This window comes from Hippocampus comes, unplaced genomic scaffold, assembly GCF_001891065.2.
Source record: "Hippocampus comes isolate QL1 unplaced genomic scaffold, H_comes_QL1_v1.1 scaffold298, whole genome shotgun sequence".
Lineage (NCBI taxonomy): Eukaryota > Metazoa > Chordata > Actinopteri > Syngnathiformes > Syngnathidae > Hippocampus > Hippocampus comes.
Window position 1 is genome coordinate 36,410 of NW_017805417.1, and position 17,734 is coordinate 54,143.

The window sequence follows — 17,734 nt, forward strand, 5'->3', positions numbered from 1 at the left end:
CCAAAGAACACACCTGGTCCCGGTCATGGTCTATGTTGTGGTCTTGGTCCAGTCCGCAGTGGGTGAGGGTCAGCAGATGGTTGCCTTGGAGACTTACAGCCCAGAATTGGGCCCTGAATGCCACGCCCTCAACGGAGAACCACGACAGGTTCTCCAACTGAAAACAAAACCCAATTTTTTATACATCTACGTGCACATACTGATTCTCTCTCACACACGTAGACAATGAAACATTTTTTTTTAACACACACAATGCACAGATTTCCCTCACTAGTAGAGAATGTGCGCCGAATTGTCAAATGCGCACTAGTATTTGGCCAATTGAGCGCACGAGTAGGATGTGGAGTAAAAGCCAAAGCGTCTTTCCATCTGACGGACGTACGTAGAAGGAGACGTTGAAGGCGGGGAAGGCGTCGTCTTCCTTGTCGTCTTCGGATTGGATGACAAAGCGGGCGGGGCTTTGATCTCTGAAGGGAGATGAGCTGCCGTTGGATTGACCGACAGACAGATGACGGACGCAGGGACGGACGGACAAATGACTGACATTGTAAAGAGGAGGTCCGTTTCATATTTGAGAGGGAGGGTGATGTCGTTGTAGTTGTCTTCGGGGAAAGCGTCTTGGCCTTCGCTGGAACACGCACACACAGCCACATCTCATGTTTTTTTTCAACTGTTGAGTGCGTTTGTGTGTCTCGTGGCCTCACCTGGTGGCTGCCACGGCGATGTGAAGGTGGTCCAGAAAGACCGAAGAACTGAACTCAAACTCCACTCGGAAAAACACCTGGACAGGAAAAGCATTCGTCCATTTTCGAAAGAGGCGGGTGACCTCATCAATAGGTCGTCAGAAGAAGAAGGGAGCGGTCGCCATCTAGCCGCCGTACCCGAGAAGAGGCCTTCATGAGAGGCGCGCTGATGTTACATCTGGTCCGATTGGTCTCCTGAGGGAAGCACTCCATCTGCACGTCGGATTGGTCCTGTCGTGGAGGAGCGGGCGCTCAACAAGAAGGACAATTGGCCGCGGGCCGGCCGGAAGTTTGGTTACCTTGACAACGAGGCCGGCGAAAATCAGATTTGGCGAAGAGGAGAGCAGGACGGACGACCTGTAGGCGTTCTCTCCTCGGTTCTCCAGGCGGGCGAGGAGTGCCACCCTCCTCCGCGTGGTCTCCACCAGCCAGCTGTCTCCAGGCGCCCCCTGCTGGCGGCACGCTCGCCGCTGCAACCCTTCCGGGGAAGCGCACCAGTGTCTGCGCACAAACGCCAGTTTTGTTTTGTTTTATACTCTGCACGTGTGTGTATGTGTGACAGAGACTCACTGAAAGTTGATGAGGTCAGTGTGACTCTCGATGACAAGGTCCGGAACGCAAGCGTCTTCATCCCTGCAGCCGTTCCAAAATGGAAGCTGCAACAAAAACGAGTTTGATGCTAAATTAAGCCAAATGCAAAGTCAATGAAGCTCCAGTGGGCTGTTCACTCTGCTCGTGTTTACAGTGTTAGCAATTAGCATCCTAGCAAGCGTTGCAGCGTCAACATGCTAACGAGGCGTCACGACCTCACCTCGGCCTTCAGTGTGCTCGGCCAATCAGGGTCCAGGATCGGCCCATCGTCGGAACTCCGTAACCCCGCCTCCAGCCCCACCGCGATTGGACGGCTGTAATCCATCGTGTCCTAGTCGCGGGACCACTCAGACTGTCAGCGTGTGAGCGCGTGCGGCTATGCGCATGCGTGTGAGTGACCTGCACTGTGAAGGCGTGTCGCCGGCATTGTGGCCTTCCGGTCGTGAGCGTCATGGTTTTCGTCTGAAGACCTTCGCGCTCATCCAGGACGGCTCGATGAGGAACTCGCTTCTCGTCCAAATTCAGATAGTAGTGCGCTGCTGAGGAGGGGGCGGAGTCAATGGGCAGAGTCAGGTGTGACCGGGAACTGATGCACTGATGGCTCATTGACGGCTTGTTTCCCTGTTTGCATGTTTGTGTTTGTCCACCTGTGGGGTTGTGTGAGTGTGTTTGAAGAAAAATGTACGTGCAAATTTTGTTTGTGTGTCAGTGTGTGCTTGTGTCTTTGTGTGTGTGTGATCAAATGCATATGTGCAAATAAATTACAGTACTGCGTGCGTGCGTGTGTGTGTGTGTGTGTGTGTGTGTGTGTGTGTGTACGAGCATGTGAGTCAGTCTGTGCATTGTGTGCGAGTGTGTGTGTGTGTGTGTGTGTGTGTGTGAGATCAAATACATATGTGCAAATGGATTAATGTGTGTGTGTTTGTGTAGGAGCATGTGAGTTTAGTGCTTGTGTCTATGCGTGTGTATGTGAGCGTGTGATGTGCTCCAGATGTGTTCAGTGTCCACGTGTCAAATTGTCATCCAAACAGTGTGACGGGTCATACGGGTCCACCAATAATGGCGCTAGCAGTGGAAAAATTCTCAACCAGCGTGCTGTCATTATTCCTCTACCACACCAAATTGTATTACTGGCAATGGTCAACGAGGGTACAAGTGCAAGGATAATCCAGTGCACTGGTGGACAAAACGCTGAAAGCGTTTGCCATCATGCCGCACGTACCGACATGTTGGCCGGCGGCGGCGTGCGTGCCGGCCACGTCGTGAAGCCGCAGGCACACCGTGGCGGCCATGCAAGTGACCGGTTTCCCTCCTCTCCAGCAGTCCTTGTGGAAAACGTTGACTTTCTCAGGCTCGAACGTCAGCGTGGACTCCAGACGCACGACCCGCCGACACCTGTCGTGGGGGGGTGGGATCATACGATGGGTGGGCGGAGCTGGTTGCGCCCCACGTCACACATACCACTCACTCAAACTAACCGGACAATGACGGCGGCTCCCAGTGCTCCGACGGCGACACTCACGTCGCCGTCATCGTTCTTGGCAGCGTCAAGACTTTGGCCAAAGTATTTGAGTCCCATGTCGAAGGTGGCTGCGCAAAGGCGCTGACAAGGAACACGGAAGATTTGTTACGATCGTCACACGGTGACGATCATCCCAATTACAGCAAGACCAAACTAGTTTGGGTGACGGCCTCTACTGTCCTTCCTGCTCCCACCTGCGTGTGGCGCAGGTGTATGCTCCGATGGTGGCCGTGATACAAGTAGAGCGCACCCTGGTGGTCGTCCTCCAGCGGGGCGCCCACCGCCAGATCGTTAAAGCCGTCTGCGTTTACATCGGGAATTTGAACCAGCGCCGCGCCAAAGCGGGAATTGAGAGCGGGTGACGGTAGCAGCGCCCCCTTCGGCACCAACAGAGCCTGTGATCACACACAAACACACACGCACACACACACGTATGTCGGGTGTGTACATGTAGGTGTGTCCTAATCTGTGTGTGTGTGTGTGTGTGTGTGTGTTGTGCATACCTGTGATTGTGTGTTGACTTTATAGAGGTATACTTTTCCCGTCTCGTGCGCATCTTGACTGCAGTACATAGGCGCGGCCACTAGGAGGAGGTCACTCTCGCCGTCGCCGTCCACGTCCATCGACAACAACACGCTGCCAAAGTAAGAACCCATCTGACGCGCGCGCGCGCACACACACACACACACACACACACACACTATTATACAAAACAGAGACATTAATACATAATACCATATGATCCAAAACACAATGAGACAACACACACACAGTTCTACACACATGCACAATGACGCAATACAAACAAACAATTATACAACACACGTCCAATGACACAATGCACACACACACCGTCATGCAAGTGTGTGATGACGATGTCACATTAGGGGCCGGGGTCCGACCTGCTCTCCAACAAGTGCTTGCAGGACGTTGACGTTTCCACGGCGATCCAAGGTGAAGCTGACGACCTTGCCGCTATGGTTGAACCGGGGCGCTCCCGCCAGCACCACCTCCGACCCGCCCGAGCCCACAAGCGACCCCAGCGAGTACCCTGCGAGAGGTGGGCAGCGTGAGCCTCGGCTGGCAACTCGCGTGGCCGCCGTCGTGTCATACCGAAATAGGCGGCGTGGTTCCGAAGCTCTTCGGGGAATTGGTCGCCGTACGCTGACGGATCGGGAAGGAGATTTCCATGCGGGTTGCGCTTGAGCACGGCGCCGTTCCAGTCGTACGCGCCCACTGCGCCCAGCAGGAGGCCGTCCTGCAGGGCCAGAAAAGCGCAACGCTTGTCACGCTCGCAGGTCCGATCCATGGGAGCCTTGGCATTGACTGGCGACCAATCGATTGTCAGGTGACCCCTCCCACATTTGTGTGCCCCGGGATAATTAGCAACCTGATGAGGTTTTGTTGGGGGGTTCGCTGGGAGAGGGGAATGCGCGAAAGGAATGTTCTGGAGCGGGATGACGGCCGTTCCGCTCTGCTCACACACGCTGGGCACACGTCCACCATCTGCTTTCCACGTCGACGCTCACCTCGACCGATTCCACGTGTGCGACACCCGACCCCGAGTGGGAAACTAAAGAATCTTCCGGCTGTTGCCGTGGCGACGCTTCATTCCAGGCCAACTGCTGCGGGCCAGGAAACTTCTGGATTGTTCAAATGACGACCTGCGCATTCGCCTCCCAAGATTGAGCCAACTCACTAGCACGCTAGCATTAGCATGAGTGGATACCACACCTGCTCGTATGGAAGAATTGTTTGCGTACTGTTTGGCGTGTTTTTGTTGTGTTGTCTTTTTGCACGGTCTGTCTATTGTTGCGGTGTTTGTTAGGTGTGCGGGGTGTTTTCTTGCGTTATGCTGTTGTGCTTGTGTTACTGTTTGAGTTTTGGATTTACTTTTACTTCTTAACTTTATTATGTATATATTTTTTTGTGTTCGAGTCTTATTTACGCAAAGCATCCATTGAGCTCCTTTCTCGAAAGCGGAAATGAGATGCGTTTGTGTTGCGTTGCGCTCCGATAGATTTGTCACTTGGCGTTCGGCCTCTCGGCCGAGTCACGTGACCTCGCGGATGTGGCGCTAGCATTAGCATTAGGTGCGCTCACCTGCAGGAGGTGGGAGGAGAACCCCGCCTGCGCCATCTGCAGGCCGAAGCCCCGCCCCAGCCCGTCGCTTCCTGACAAACACGAGAGCAATCAATGAGCATCCGCTGAAGGCTAAAATGGAAAACAAACGTGACACGCCGGCGCTCATCTTGCCAAATTGACCTTCCAGTGAGAAGATCCGCTCTCCCAGCGCGTCCACGATGTCCTTGAGCGCTGCCTCGTCGGTCACATTGAAGAAGTGATCCTCATCCGGGTCGCTGGCGATGAAGCGGATCTCCTTCAGAAACGACGACGGGTCGATGCCGCGGCGGTTGTAGTACCCCAAAACCTCAAAACACACGCACAGAAAGTGCCGCCATGTTAGAAGTCACACAGGAAGTGCTTCCCATATTGGTAAACACACAGGAAGTGCTAGCATGTCGTGCTGTTGGTTTGTGTTTTTGTCCTTGGCTTACGTGTGTGTCGTGCTGCGCGGTTGTGGGGGTTACGTTTCTGTTTTTTGTGTTCTCTCAGTGCGACTGCGTGCATGGTGATGCTGTGTTTCTATTGTTTTGTTGTTGCATCACAATAGGGTTCATTTGCGTTGCGGCAACGCGATGGGGTACGTGGTGCCGCTGTGTCGCGTTTGTATTGTGGTATCGCGACGTGTTGTGTAGTTGTGTTTCCCTTTTGTGGCGTGTGGCCTCACCGCGATGGCGTACATGGTGATGTTGTCGCTTTTGCAGCGCGCGACGGCGTCGTCAAGCTGAGCATTGTCATGAGATTCTCCATCTGTGATCACCACCAACACTTTGTGAGCACCGGCGCGGCCGCCACGCTTGAACCCCTGTGACCTAAGCAAACGGCGACACACAGACACGCATTTGTACACGTCACACGGACACCAAACGTGACGCCCGAGTTGAGGTCAGCGGCGCACCTGGCCATGTTGATAGCTAAGGCCGTGCGGGTCTCCTCGCCTCCCCGCTGTCTGATGTCAGCGACCGCCTGCAGGACCTCGTCCACCGTCCGGTGCTCGCCCAGACGGAACTCGTGGGCCACCCGGGAGCCGTACTGCACCACGCCTACCTGCGCACCCCCACACCGTTGTCACGGTAACGCACAAGGGCGAGGAGGACAGAGACTATGGATATGGAGTGGAGGACAAGGACCACCAAGAGGAAAGTCAAGCCAACGACGAACAGGGGGAAGAACGAAGAGGAGAAAAAGCAGGAAGGCGGAGCCGGACGATGAAGATGACGACGACGACGATGTGGGAGACAAGGACCTGAGTCTGCCCGGGGCCGATGTTGACCTTGCGCAGAATGTTGACCAGGAAGTCTGTGACATCCGACCACGGGTAGATGGAGTTGGAGCCGTCCACCACCATCAGCAGGTCCACGAACGTCTCGCATCCTGCGCCCACACCAGACGGATGTGCATGTGGACGTGCAGACCTACGGACGCTCCGTGGAGACCAACGCACACGGACTTACTCTGGAAAGCGGGAATAACGGTCTCCAGGATTTGGAAATGTTCTCCCACATGTGTGCAGACTCCCGACGTGTAGACGGAGCTCCCGCACTCGTGAGACCAGAGCGGGCCGCACGTCTGACCACACAAACGTGTCATCACGTGGTTAGCATGTGAGCCTGTGTCATTGTTAGCATGACGCAAGTTCGTGTGATAGCATGTTGATAATTAACATGTTAGCATTGTTAGCACCTTAGCATAGTCATGTGTCATTTTTGGCGTGTTAGCAGATGTCATTGTTTGCATGCATCATTGTTACCATTTTTAGCACGTGAGCATGTAGTTGTGGCTGTGCATGTGTGTTTTGTTAGCGTGTTAGAATGTCAGCAAATGTCATCGTTCACAAATTTATATGCATCTTTGTGATCATCTTAAAAGGTCACTGTGAGTCATTGTTAGCATCTTATCATGTGTCATTAGTACCATGTTAGCATATTCATGCGTTAGCGTGTGTGTGTGTGTGTGTGTGCGCGCGCGCGCATGTGTCACTGTTAGTGTTAGCATGCTAGCATGTGTTACCATGTGGCATTGTGAATGTAGAAGCATGTGTTTGTCGGCATTTTAGCACGATTCATTGTTAGCATGCATGAAATTACCATGTTAGTATGAATTTTGTTAGCGTATTACGGTAGTACTCATCATTGTTACTGTGTTAGCATGTTAGTGTGCATCATTGACAGCATTTACGGATTTGTATGTGTGTGTTTGGACTTGTAGTATGTGAGGATGTGTTAGCACGTATTAGTACGTGACCAACCACAAAGCTTCCGTCCTTGCGATCTGTGGTGAGCGTCATTCCCAGTCTCATCCCATCTTTGCGCTGCGCCAGCACGTTGTCCACGGACACGTTTCCTGGTCACGTGACATCACGTCAACGTATCGTGTGATGGGCCCGGAAAACCTGAGCCGCGTTACTCACCCAGGTGCAGGCGGCTGCAGGCGCTGCTGGAATTGAAAGTGGTCCCGTCGTCCATGGGACACCTGAACACGTCGCCCGTCTGCTGGTCGTCCGTCCAGGCCAGGGGGGCACCCACCAGGAGCCTGCACACATACAAGTACAACACACACACTAATATACTGCTGAAGTCACTGGGGAATTTAAATGTAGTGTGAGAGCATGCCACTGTGCGTGGATGAATGAATATGGACGTTCGTGGACGTATTTCTGTGTCTTCGTTTGCTTCTGTGTGTGCGCGCGCGCACGTGCATGCGTGTGATGCTGAGAACGTGTGTGAGTCAGACGCCACATCTCATCATTAAGGACGATTAGACCTCATTGGGTTTCCTGTTTACGAATAAAACAGGCGCTCGTTGGCCCGAAGTGCACGGCGGGGCATCGCCTCTCTTGCCCTCACAACAAACACGATCAAGAAGGAGGAGGTGACGACCACGACGACGATGATGATGATGGTGAAGATGACCACGTCGAGCACACTTAGCTCGTTTTTGTCTTATTGAGTCCTCGTTTTTTGTCTTATTGAGTCCAGCTGCCTGTCAAGGAATTTTCCTTGGCGGCGGAGCAACATTCCCGGGATGACGGCAGAAGGAAGAACACATTGGAAACGAAAAGAAAAGAAAAAGACGAGCGCGAGTACGGCTGAGATGGAAAATGCAGGAGAGGAAGGAGGACAGGAGGCCCGGTGCTCCTCACCATTGTCGTCCTTGCGCGTTGTGTTGTCGTAACGTGTAGCCGAAGTGGCTCTCCTCCCAGCCTCGGAAGATCTGCGCCCGCTTGGTGTCCAGGTTGAAGCACACGCAGCCGCCTGTCGCCAAAGCAAACACACACACACACACACAAATGTTGATGATGGAGCTTTCGGGTGAAATTTCAAACCCTAAAAATACGAGAGTGGCGGCTTGAGGTAAGAGTCGAGCCAACTTGGGATGGTTGGAGATGCGAGCAATTGCTTTTTTTTCCTCGCTTCGACTTGTGAGTGCAAACTTGAGGTTTGAGAGACAATTGCACCTGGAGCTTCTCAAACAATTTCACCTTCAAAAAGTCCGCTTGGCTTCATGCTGATGAAAAATGCAACATGCCATTGACATGCTAATGCTAAAACATCAATTTTTACGGGGCAAGCCAAACTCGCCAACAAACCGTCACAAATTGGTTTTTGATTTCTATTGAACTTTTTTTTTTATGAAGAAAAACCCCAAATGAGATTACCCAGAGAAAACCCACGCAGGCATGGGAGAATATAAAAACTCCACATAGGAAGGCCGGGGCCGCACTCGAACCCTGCACCGCTGCACTGTGAGGCTAACGTGCTAACCAATTGACACTGTGCCACCTGTTAAATATTCATATTGAGATAGTTCGATAGTAATCCCTCACTATAACACGGTTCATCTCTCACAGCTTTGATGTTTCATAGATTTTTTTAGTGGGCCATTTTTGTGTAGTTTTTCCAGTGCATTGTGTTCTGCATCCTGATTGGCTAACGGGCTGTCAACACTCTCCGCGCCTCATCGCTGCACAGCTTGCCAAATTTTCTCCATGACAAAACGCAGCATGTTGACAAAACTTTCAGTACAGTATTTCTAAAAACTGTCAGTTGTTTGGAAGAAAACATTTATATTTGTTTTTTTTGTGTGTGTGTTTTTTTTTTTTTAGGTTTAATCTTTGGTGTCATTCAATACAGTATTGTAATGTCCATCCGTCCACTTTCTGTCGCTGAGAAGGAACCGATCCCACGCGGCCTGCACACGAGTCAGGCGAATGTAGCACGAGGCCAGCGGCGACACTGAGCGTTGTAAATGTCATCATTGTAAGAAATGAAGATGACAACTTCAGGAATGCAATCCCCGCGACCGATGAGGGTTTGCCGTCTAGTGTGGTGTGTTTGTCACCTGGCAGAAGGCCGCAGATCATCGAGCTGATGAAGAAGCGGCGCCAAGAATCCATCACGGTCACCCGAGAGATTCGAAAGCCGATGTCCAAATCCAAGACGTGAGGGGAAGATGTTAACTCCACTCTCGCCCGACAGCCCTTTTATCCGGAGTGGGCAGGGCCTAAGCACGCGACACCCCTTCGAGCCCCTTCCAAGACCTTCTCCGTCCTCCTTCTCCCCTTTTCTTATTCGTCACCGTCCTTTCTTGGCTGCAGCCAGAGCAGGAAATGTGCGTGCCACATGTCAACGTGCTCTTCCATGTGTGTTTTTTTTTTTTTAGGTTTAATCTTTGGTGTCATTCAATACAGTATTGTAATGTCCATCCGTCCACTTTCTGTCGCTGAGAAGGAACCGATCCCACGCGGCCTGCACACGAGTCAGGCGAATGTAGCACGAGGCCAGCGGCGACACTGAGCGTTGTAAATGTCATCATTGTAAGAAATGAAGATGACAACTTCAGGAATGCAATCCCCGCGACCGATGAGGGTTTGCCGTCTAGTGTGGTGTGTTTGTCACCTGGCAGAAGGCCGCAGATCATCGAGCTGATGAAGAAGCGGCGCCAAGAATCCATCACGGTCACCCGAGAGATTCGAAAGCCGATGTCCAAATCCAAGACGTGAGGGGAAGATGTTAACTCCACTCTCGCCCGACAGCCCTTTTATCCGGAGTGGGCAGGGCCTAAGCACGCGACACCCCTTCGAGCCCCTTCCAAGACCTTCTCCGTCCTCCTTCTCCCCTTTTCTTATTCGTCACCGTCCTTTCTTGGCTGCAGCCAGAGCAGGAAATGTGCGTGCCACATGTCAACGTGCTCTTCCAATTCCTGGCAGAAGCCCCCCTCCCAGCCCGCTACTGCCAGTCAGGTCGCCCAGCCACCCACACCCCAGCATGACCAGGGCACCTTTATTGTTACATTTTCGGTGGACTGTAAAGTGCCTTTGAGTGTCGACAAAGAGCTTTTTATCTATTTAATTGATGTGATTATTACATCATCATCATCGTTATCATAATTGTTGTTTTTTTACAGGACATTATTTTTTTATTTATAGTATTTTTACATTTGTATTACTATGCAAATATATTCCAATTATTTTTATGTTATTGTTTTTTTTTCGATTGTTTTATTATAATTATTTCATTGAATTCGTATTGTGTATATCATATTAAATTATATTGTATTAAATGATATTATTAATTATAATTTCAAATGATATTTTAAATTTGTATTATGCATAACTGCATAATATATACCTGTATATATATATATGTTCTTCTGTTTTTGTTTATTTAGTTTGTATTTTATTTTTGTAAATTGCATTTGTATTATTACTTGATATTTTCAGACACAGAGCCCCTCCGACTCCGCACTTGCGCTGTTTGTTGACACAGACAAAGGTATTCAACACTTGCACACGCGCACAAACACACACACACACACACCTGCACACAGACGCACACGCACACACACTAACCGTTCGGTCCAAGGGAAGCAAGACTTTTCAATTTCATGCTTGTTATCTTGGAAACGATCATCTAAGGAAAACAGTTTCTTTCTCTCTCTTCCAAAGGCACGCGCGCGTGCGCGCGCGCACGTTCGCAGCCATCCAGCGGCGGGTGTCTGCGCGAGCGCGTTGGAAACAACAAGTGGAAAGTTGCGGTCATGATTAAGGGGAAGCAGATGTGGACGGAATGGTGTGCGAACGCGACACCACGTCATCGTCATCGTCGTCATTGCAAGAAACACTCGCCGGTGTCCTCACACCTGCTGCAAGACCCAAGGAACTTTGTTTTGAAAAGCACTTCGGTGCGCCTTTTTTTTTTTCGAAACTCTTGATGGTCCCCCGTTAAGGAACTTTGTATCATTGGGCTCCAAACCTTGCATGCGCGAATGACAGCTGTGGACCACACTGGGGAGGAGGAGGGGGAGAAGAAGAGGAAGGAGGGAAGAAAAGGAAGGACGGACGGAAGGAAGGAAGGAAGGAAGGAAGGAAGCGGGTGATGGTGGTGGCAGCATCGTGTGGTCTGAGGGCTGCTTTTCCTCAGCAGGGCCAGAGTAGATGCAGTGAAAACAGATGGGACGACGAATGGAGCCAAAATACGCGACCATTTTGGAAGACAACCTGTTGGAGTCAAGCAAAAGGTCCAGAAACTGGGACGGAGGTTGACATTCCAACAAGACCAAAAAAAAAAAAAAAAAAAGCCGAAATCCAAAACAGATCAACTCAAAAGCGACGGCAAGAAAAAGAGAATCCAAGTTCAGCCCCACTAAACGGAAGTTTGCAAGCGCACTACATGCACGTGGACCGGATCGTCCCCATTTTCGAGTCTCTCGTGTGAACTTCCATTTCACCCTCCTTTGTGTAATTGTTCATGTATGTCTTGCACGTATGAAATATCGTAAAGCTTTTACATTCAAACACGGTTTCCTGCTTACGAAAATAAAAGTCGGAAATCGGGTCCATGTGTTCAACAAGACAGGAAGCAAAACGTACAACTTTTTTTATTTTAGCAAAACGTATACCTTCTTTTCTGCAAAAGATGGCAGTCATCAGGCAATCCTGCTCAGGACTTTGCAGAGGATCTCAGGATTGGTCCTGCGGTGCCTCCAAGTGGCCTGGCAAACTTCCGGTCAGTTGCGGGTGTTTTGGGTATCCCGGGTTTTGCATTTCTTTTACGGTTTTGTAATGTTTGCTTCCATTTTGTTGGTAGCAGCGTTTCTTTCGTTTACGTGTGTGTGTTTTTGCGCAAATGTGTTTTATTTATTTTTACCCGTGAATGCAGCGCCTCTCACTTGGAGCTTGCAGTTACAGTACTTGTGTTTTTCTTGGTTTGCACTTGTGTGGGTTTGTCTTTTTTTGTTGGTGGTTTGCAGCATTCCCGTTTTTGCAGCCTTCGGCCTTTTGCGGGGCGTTTCCCCCTCCGTCGTACGGTCACGATTTATCATTTGCATATGTACATTTCTGCGTGTGACTTGATGAATGTGCATGTGCGGATTTTCAATACGTCTGAGCTTTCCGGGCGTTGAGGGGCCATCCCTCTTCCGTCCGCGAGGAGGCGGTGTTGCTCCGTCCGTTTGTCGTTTCAAAGTTGGAAATATGACCAACCGAAAACGAGCCCTTTTCTGGTCATCCAACACATACCAGGAAACAAAATACGTCCGTTTTTTATTTGCTTCCTTCAAGCTCGTTTTGCCTTGACCCGGAAAACGCTCTTCTTCCGCTACAACCTTTGCCATGCTCTTTGCACGAAAGTTGTTTTTTTTTTCCCGACTTGGTAAATGGTTCTTATTATTAAGAGGTGCAAGAATGTGTGTGCGTACGTGCGTGCACCATACCAGTGTGACAGCATTTTACTAAAACAAGACAATGGAATGTTTTTAATAAATACATGAAATGTATACGGAACAGAGTTGGCATGTGTTGGTGTGAGCTGCGTGGCGTCCATAGCGTTGCAGATTTTCATGTAGCCCGGTCGGAAAATGAATTGTCCGACCGCGCGCTGGAATCCATTCCAGCGAGAGACTGATCCGGTGCCATGTGGATCGTGTGGCTCATTAAGTCCGATCCGGCGTTCCGGATTTTACTCGCTTTGTACCAGTCCTGAGTGGATCCGCGGTGGTGCTTTCTCTCGTGCGTTCTTGTCGTATTTTCAAGGAGAATATTTGCACTTTGGGACCCATTGGGACCATCCAAGCCGCTCATGGGACTGTCGGGCTTCGTTCCCTGTTGCGCCGGTCCGGCTCACTGAGTGCGGGATGTGCGGCTTGGCGGCAGCGTGCAGGCCGGGGGGGCCCCGGGGCCGTGTGACGGCTGCGCTCCACTGAGGCCAGCCAACGAACCGGGAGCCCGTTCGCCACTCTTCCGCGGGTTCGCCGCCTGGCCTGTCCGGGCCTTATGGAGTGCACGTGAAGCGGGCCGCGTCGGAATTGTAAGCGGGGTAAGTGGCCGTGGTCGACTGGCGCCGACCAGGCCGATGCTCGCTCGCTCGCTCGGCGGGCTAGCTCAGCGGGCTAACTGTCGCCGTCTTTGTCTGTAGACGCCGGGGAGCTAAGTACTCTGCTTCCATCGTCGGACACGTCCTCGTCTGACCTGAGTCGCGCACTTGACACTTTCCTTTACTTTCGACCACTTTCTGTTTGACTTTCGATTGATTCCTCATTGGGGGGGGGGGGACTTGCTGAACAAACACGTCACTGTGGTTTCAGGACATGACGGAAACTTGGTCTGTTTGAGCCGAAATTAGCACCCGAGTCTTGTTCTCGAGCCCTTGGTTGTCTGTCGGGCGGAAAGCTTGCACCCATTTGCTCGTGACAACGACAGTGAGCAAGTTCATGTCCAACGTTTGTGCAGATATAACCGGGACATTCTAACTTTGCTCAATCGCTGCAATTGGAGGTTACGACAGCTTGTCACATCTCAAGTAACGACTTCAGATGACGTTACATTAAGCGTGCACACACACACGTTCACACCCGAGTGTAACATTGACATCGCTTTTAAAAACACTCAAGTGATGTTTATCGGTGCGACAGGGGGGAATTCGGGCAATTGCGGCATCTGCGAGCTCAACTTGGGATGTTTTGGATAAACAGACGCGTCCGATAATGGATCCCGCCAGCCGTGAAGCAGCGGGCCACCGCGGGCCTAGATGGAAGGGTCCGTATATCCAGCAGCGTCCCGGCGTAATATTCGATGTTTGCCGCAACGTTCGCCATCGTTGAGTGGCTTTCATGGCAACAAAGTTCACTTGGGAGAGCCGTAAACTTTTCTTTGCGTGCCCGTTTGCGCTTTAGACAGCCAGGCCGACGACTTCTGTCGGCTAACATGCTAACTATTAGCCGCTTAGCTTGCGAGCTAGTCGGGTGTTGGCAGTCTCGTGAACGAGCTGTCTTAAGGCACTTGTTTGCATTTTACTTGACATATTTTTTTCAACGCAGCCTGAAGTGTTAATAATTGAAGTGGTCCGCCCGTTAAACTGTGCGCCAAACCCTCCAAATGTTTGTAACCTTGCTATCGTGAGGCTAGCGCCGCGACGCAAATGTGCGTCTTAGCTTCAAACTTTTCTCACGAGTCATATTTCAACAATTTATTAATTCAGGCGAGCGCTGTTGAATGTTTGTTAACATGATCAGTTGTCGTGAAACTGGCCCTACATTTGCAATTACAATAGTGACTAAGAGGTGAGGGGAAAACACCAAAAGCCATCTTAATTTATGAGAATGCCCAAACTGGAAGATGACAAAGTGAAAAATGTCAACTAAGGTTAAGTTTTGATGAGAACATGTATCGATTCATTTTGTAAAGGTTATTTGCACAACTATTTTTTGTAACACGTCCGTATGTTTGTCATTCAAATCTAAGTATGATAAATATTGAAATATGAGAAAGCAATAGCCCTAAGAAATGTTACTAATAGACTAATACAATCTAATTAGTTTCATATTGACATTGCAGTGTGCACAAAGACCTCGGTTAACTTGTTTACAGGAATGCTGAGGTACTCCTTCACAAAAATATGCATGACGAGTTGCATCACTTTTGTGTGTGTGTGTGTGTGTGTGTGTGTGTGTGTGTGTGTGTGTGTGTGTGTGTGTGTGTGTGATATGGGCAGTCCATTTTCAAAACTGTCGTAGAAATGAAATGTGTCAAAACTTGTAATAAGATGTGTTTTGTGTCGTGCAGGAAGCCATGCGGGCAGCAGGGCGACGGCGCCGGGCCCAGCCCTGAGCAGGCGTCCTGCGGCTGGCTGGGAGGAGCGCGGCCCTCCTGCAGCCCCCCATCCGCGGCGCTCCGGGACGCCCCTACTAAGATGTCCCTCAGCAGCGGCCCTGCAGGCGGGAAAGGTGTGGACTCGAATGCGGTGGACGCGTACGACAGCGGTGATGAGTGGGACATCGGCGTGGGCAATCTGATCATTGACCTGGACGCCGACCTGGAGAAGGACAAACTGGAAATGTCCGGCAGCAAGGAGGGCGGCCCTGTGGCCGGCCCTCCCGGCGCCGTGGCCGCTCTGCCCGACAACATCAAATTCGTCAGTCCCGTGGGTGGCGGGCAGGGAAAAGACGGCAAATCCAAATCCAAGCGCGCTAAGAACTCCAAAGAAAGCGCCAAGACGGCCGCGCCACCACCGGATGTCGTAAAGAAGGAGCTTCTGGCTCGGGCCCCCGGGGACCCTGTGGTGCCCCACAACCTCACTTCGGGGCTGACTAAGGGGGGCGACAAGTCCGGCAAAACCTCGCGGCTCCTGCCGTCCGTCAAGAAGGACAAAGACGGTGTGTTGGCAAAGACTAAGAAGGACAAAATGGAAGTGGACAAGGAGACAGCGCTGCCCGGGGCCCCCCTTCCTCGCAGCGGCCCCTTTGAGGGCCCGCAGAACTCTGAGGCCCCGGCCGCCGATCTCCTGGGTCACGTGGGTCATGTGGCTCTGGACTCTGCCGGCATGGGCCAGCCGGTTTCTATGACGACTGAGGAGGAGGAAGAGGAGGACGAGGAGATGGACAGCGCCGACTGTCGCAACCTCAAAAAGATGCTGTGTGGGGACAAGGTAAGATTGGGGACACCTTGGCTCGATTCGTTTGAGAGACTGTTTATTGAAAAATAAGTGCGTGCGTGTGTGTTGTCAAGGAGTCGCTGAGGAAGTTTTGTTCCCAGGCGCCTTAATTGTCAAAATTATGCTTTTAACGATACAGCATGGAAACGGAAAACGGCAGCCTTCTAAGACGCCAGCCTGTGTTGTTTTATCAGCAGTGGAACACGTCGTAGTTGCGCAAAAACAAGGCTTTCTCACAGAAAGGTGGAGAAAATGAGCTTCTTGTGAAAAGAAATCGGCTCACGTAGAACAGTGACGAATATTTCCTGCTTTTTTGATACCTCAAACGGTAAAAGAAGGGAAAACAAGAGTGAGGGTGGACTTTTGATGGCCAAATAATGTTTTGTTTCCAGAGGCAGAGCAATGGCTCCATTTGAGGGCCATTGGCTTTTTTGAGTACTCTTTCTGGTCAGTCAGTGACTGGCGTAAGGAAAACGGCGGCTACCGCTAATGCTAGCTCAACAATGTGAGAGAAGCAGGAAACGTAGCGATGATGAGAACGAACCTTGAAATTGGGTCTGGGAGGCTCCGCCTCCTCTTTTTTATTGGAGGGGGGGGTTGTTTTCTCAACAGTTTTTTTCTCTTGACCAGACTTCCAAGTTTGCTTCACGGACCCTCACCTCCAAATGTGTGGAGCCTCACGCTTGTTTGTGTTCCAGATGGAGTCACCCAGCTCCACGCCGGCCGCGCCCTCCCTGCACCTGCTAGCCAACAGCGACATCTCCTCGCCCTGCGAGCAGATCATGGTGCGCACGCGCTCGCTGGCGGTCAACACGGCGGACGCGGCGCAGGCCACCGAGCCCGAGTGCCTGGGGCCCTGCGAGCCCGGAACCAGCGTCAACCTGGAGGGGATCGTGTGGCAGGAGACCGAAGACGGTGGGTGAAAAACGCGCCCGCTGCTAACGTCCGTCATCGGCGTTCGGGAGTCGCGAATGAGCAAATTATTCCCAAGGCGGTCACAATCATTCATTTGCGCTTTCCCGACTCCCCAATCACTTCGGGGTTTTTTTTTGTGTGTGTTTATCGATTCACGTGTTGACATCTGTGCGTGACGTCTTCCTGTTTTCATGCGATTATCTTAATTGTGCCAATGCAGGAAGCATTTGCACATTAGTCCCTTCATTTCTCGTTCTTCTCCCCCCTTTTTTGATGCCGAAATACTCCCGCATTCCTCGACCAATTCACATCCTTCCAAGTTCCACCTATTTCAGAAGTTGACGGAAGGCGGGGTTTTACTTTTCTCCAAATTCGAGATTCACACATAGTGAGCACCGGTGTCCACATTTGTTGAGCGATGCAAGCCGTTCTTTCTTGCAACCGTTTGGCTCATTCGACATCATTCCATAATCATATCACCATCCGATTCCCTCTCATTTGGAATCATTCCCAATATTTGCGCCCAATCTCTCGAGACTAATACGTTGATGTGTTTATGTGGCGCAGGGATGCTGGTGGTGAATGTGACGTGGAGGAACAAGACCTACGTGGGAACCCTGTTGGACTGCACCCGACACGACTGGGCCCCTCCCAGGTTGGTTTTGGCCGATGGGCGCAAAGCGAAGCGCCCAGCACGTCCTGAGCGCGCTGCCGATGTCTTTCAGGTTCTGCGATTCTCCCACCAGCGACGTCGAGATGCGAGGCGGGCGAGGCCGAGGCAAGCGGATGCGCCCGGCCGGCGCCGTGCCCGCCAACGACAACAGCACGTCGTCGGACAACAAAGGAAGCGGCAAGACCCGCGGCGGTGGCGCCGGCGCCAACGGCAAAGGCCGGCGCGGCAGCCAGACCGG

At 51.4% G+C, this 17,734-nt stretch overlaps 2 protein-coding genes and 1 long non-coding RNA gene across 6 annotated transcripts in view; 2 read left to right on the plus strand and 1 right to left on the minus strand.

Moving 5' to 3' along the window:
- The window catches only part of LOC109518217 (integrin alpha-11-like), a 12,162-nt gene extending 1,779 nt beyond the window's left edge, over positions 1-10,383 (minus strand). For 2 of the 4 annotated variants that reach the window (XR_002168689.1, XM_019873925.1), the window contains exons 1-25: positions 9,322-9,422; positions 8,123-8,234; positions 7,391-7,512; positions 7,229-7,323; positions 6,435-6,549; positions 6,227-6,354; positions 5,879-6,027; positions 5,648-5,792; positions 5,122-5,287; positions 4,960-5,030; positions 3,970-4,114; positions 3,759-3,907; positions 3,360-3,512; positions 3,051-3,251; positions 2,813-2,937; positions 2,557-2,729; positions 1,734-1,873; positions 1,555-1,665; positions 1,314-1,399; positions 1,043-1,244; positions 882-974; positions 705-781; positions 545-628; positions 383-467; positions 14-157 (exon numbers count right to left, since the gene is read on the minus strand). Coding sequence is in view for 3 of the 4 variants with exons in the window: in XM_019873925.1 (XP_019729484.1) it covers positions 14-157; positions 383-467; positions 545-628; positions 705-781; positions 882-974; positions 1,043-1,244; positions 1,314-1,399; positions 1,555-1,665; positions 1,734-1,873; positions 2,557-2,729; positions 2,813-2,937; positions 3,051-3,251; positions 3,360-3,512; positions 3,759-3,907; positions 3,970-4,114; positions 4,960-5,030; positions 5,122-5,287; positions 5,648-5,792; positions 5,879-6,027; positions 6,227-6,354; positions 6,435-6,549; positions 7,229-7,323; positions 7,391-7,512; positions 8,123-8,234; positions 9,322-9,376 (3,126 nt within the window). In the remaining variant the exon portion in view is untranslated. Of the gene's footprint in view, positions 1-13; positions 158-382; positions 468-544; positions 629-704; positions 782-881; positions 975-1,042; positions 1,245-1,313; positions 1,400-1,554; positions 1,666-1,733; positions 1,874-2,556; positions 2,730-2,812; positions 2,938-3,050; positions 3,252-3,359; positions 3,513-3,758; positions 3,908-3,969; positions 4,115-4,959; positions 5,031-5,121; positions 5,288-5,647; positions 5,793-5,878; positions 6,028-6,226; positions 6,355-6,434; positions 6,550-7,228; positions 7,324-7,390; positions 7,513-8,122; positions 8,235-9,321; positions 9,423-9,878 lie in introns of those variants that run through there. The other 2 variants (XM_019873926.1, XM_019873927.1) reach the window with 2 other exon arrangements.
- On the plus strand, positions 7,426-9,414 carry LOC109518221 (uncharacterized). The gene is made up of 3 exons (XR_002168690.1): positions 7,426-7,526; positions 7,959-8,214; positions 9,329-9,414. It is a non-coding gene; the product is annotated as an uncharacterized LOC109518221 (long non-coding RNA).
- Positions 10,384-13,916: 3,533 nt separating the features above from the next.
- The window catches only part of LOC109518215 (zinc finger protein 609-like), an 11,790-nt gene continuing 7,972 nt past the window's right edge, over positions 13,917-17,734 (plus strand). The window contains exons 1-5 of the mRNA XM_019873924.1: positions 13,917-14,014; positions 15,041-15,902; positions 16,607-16,823; positions 17,391-17,478; positions 17,549-17,734. Of these exons, the coding sequence (XP_019729483.1) occupies positions 14,007-14,014; positions 15,041-15,902; positions 16,607-16,823; positions 17,391-17,478; positions 17,549-17,734 (1,361 nt within the window). The 5' untranslated portion in view covers positions 13,917-14,006. The remainder of the gene's footprint in view (positions 14,015-15,040; positions 15,903-16,606; positions 16,824-17,390; positions 17,479-17,548) is intronic.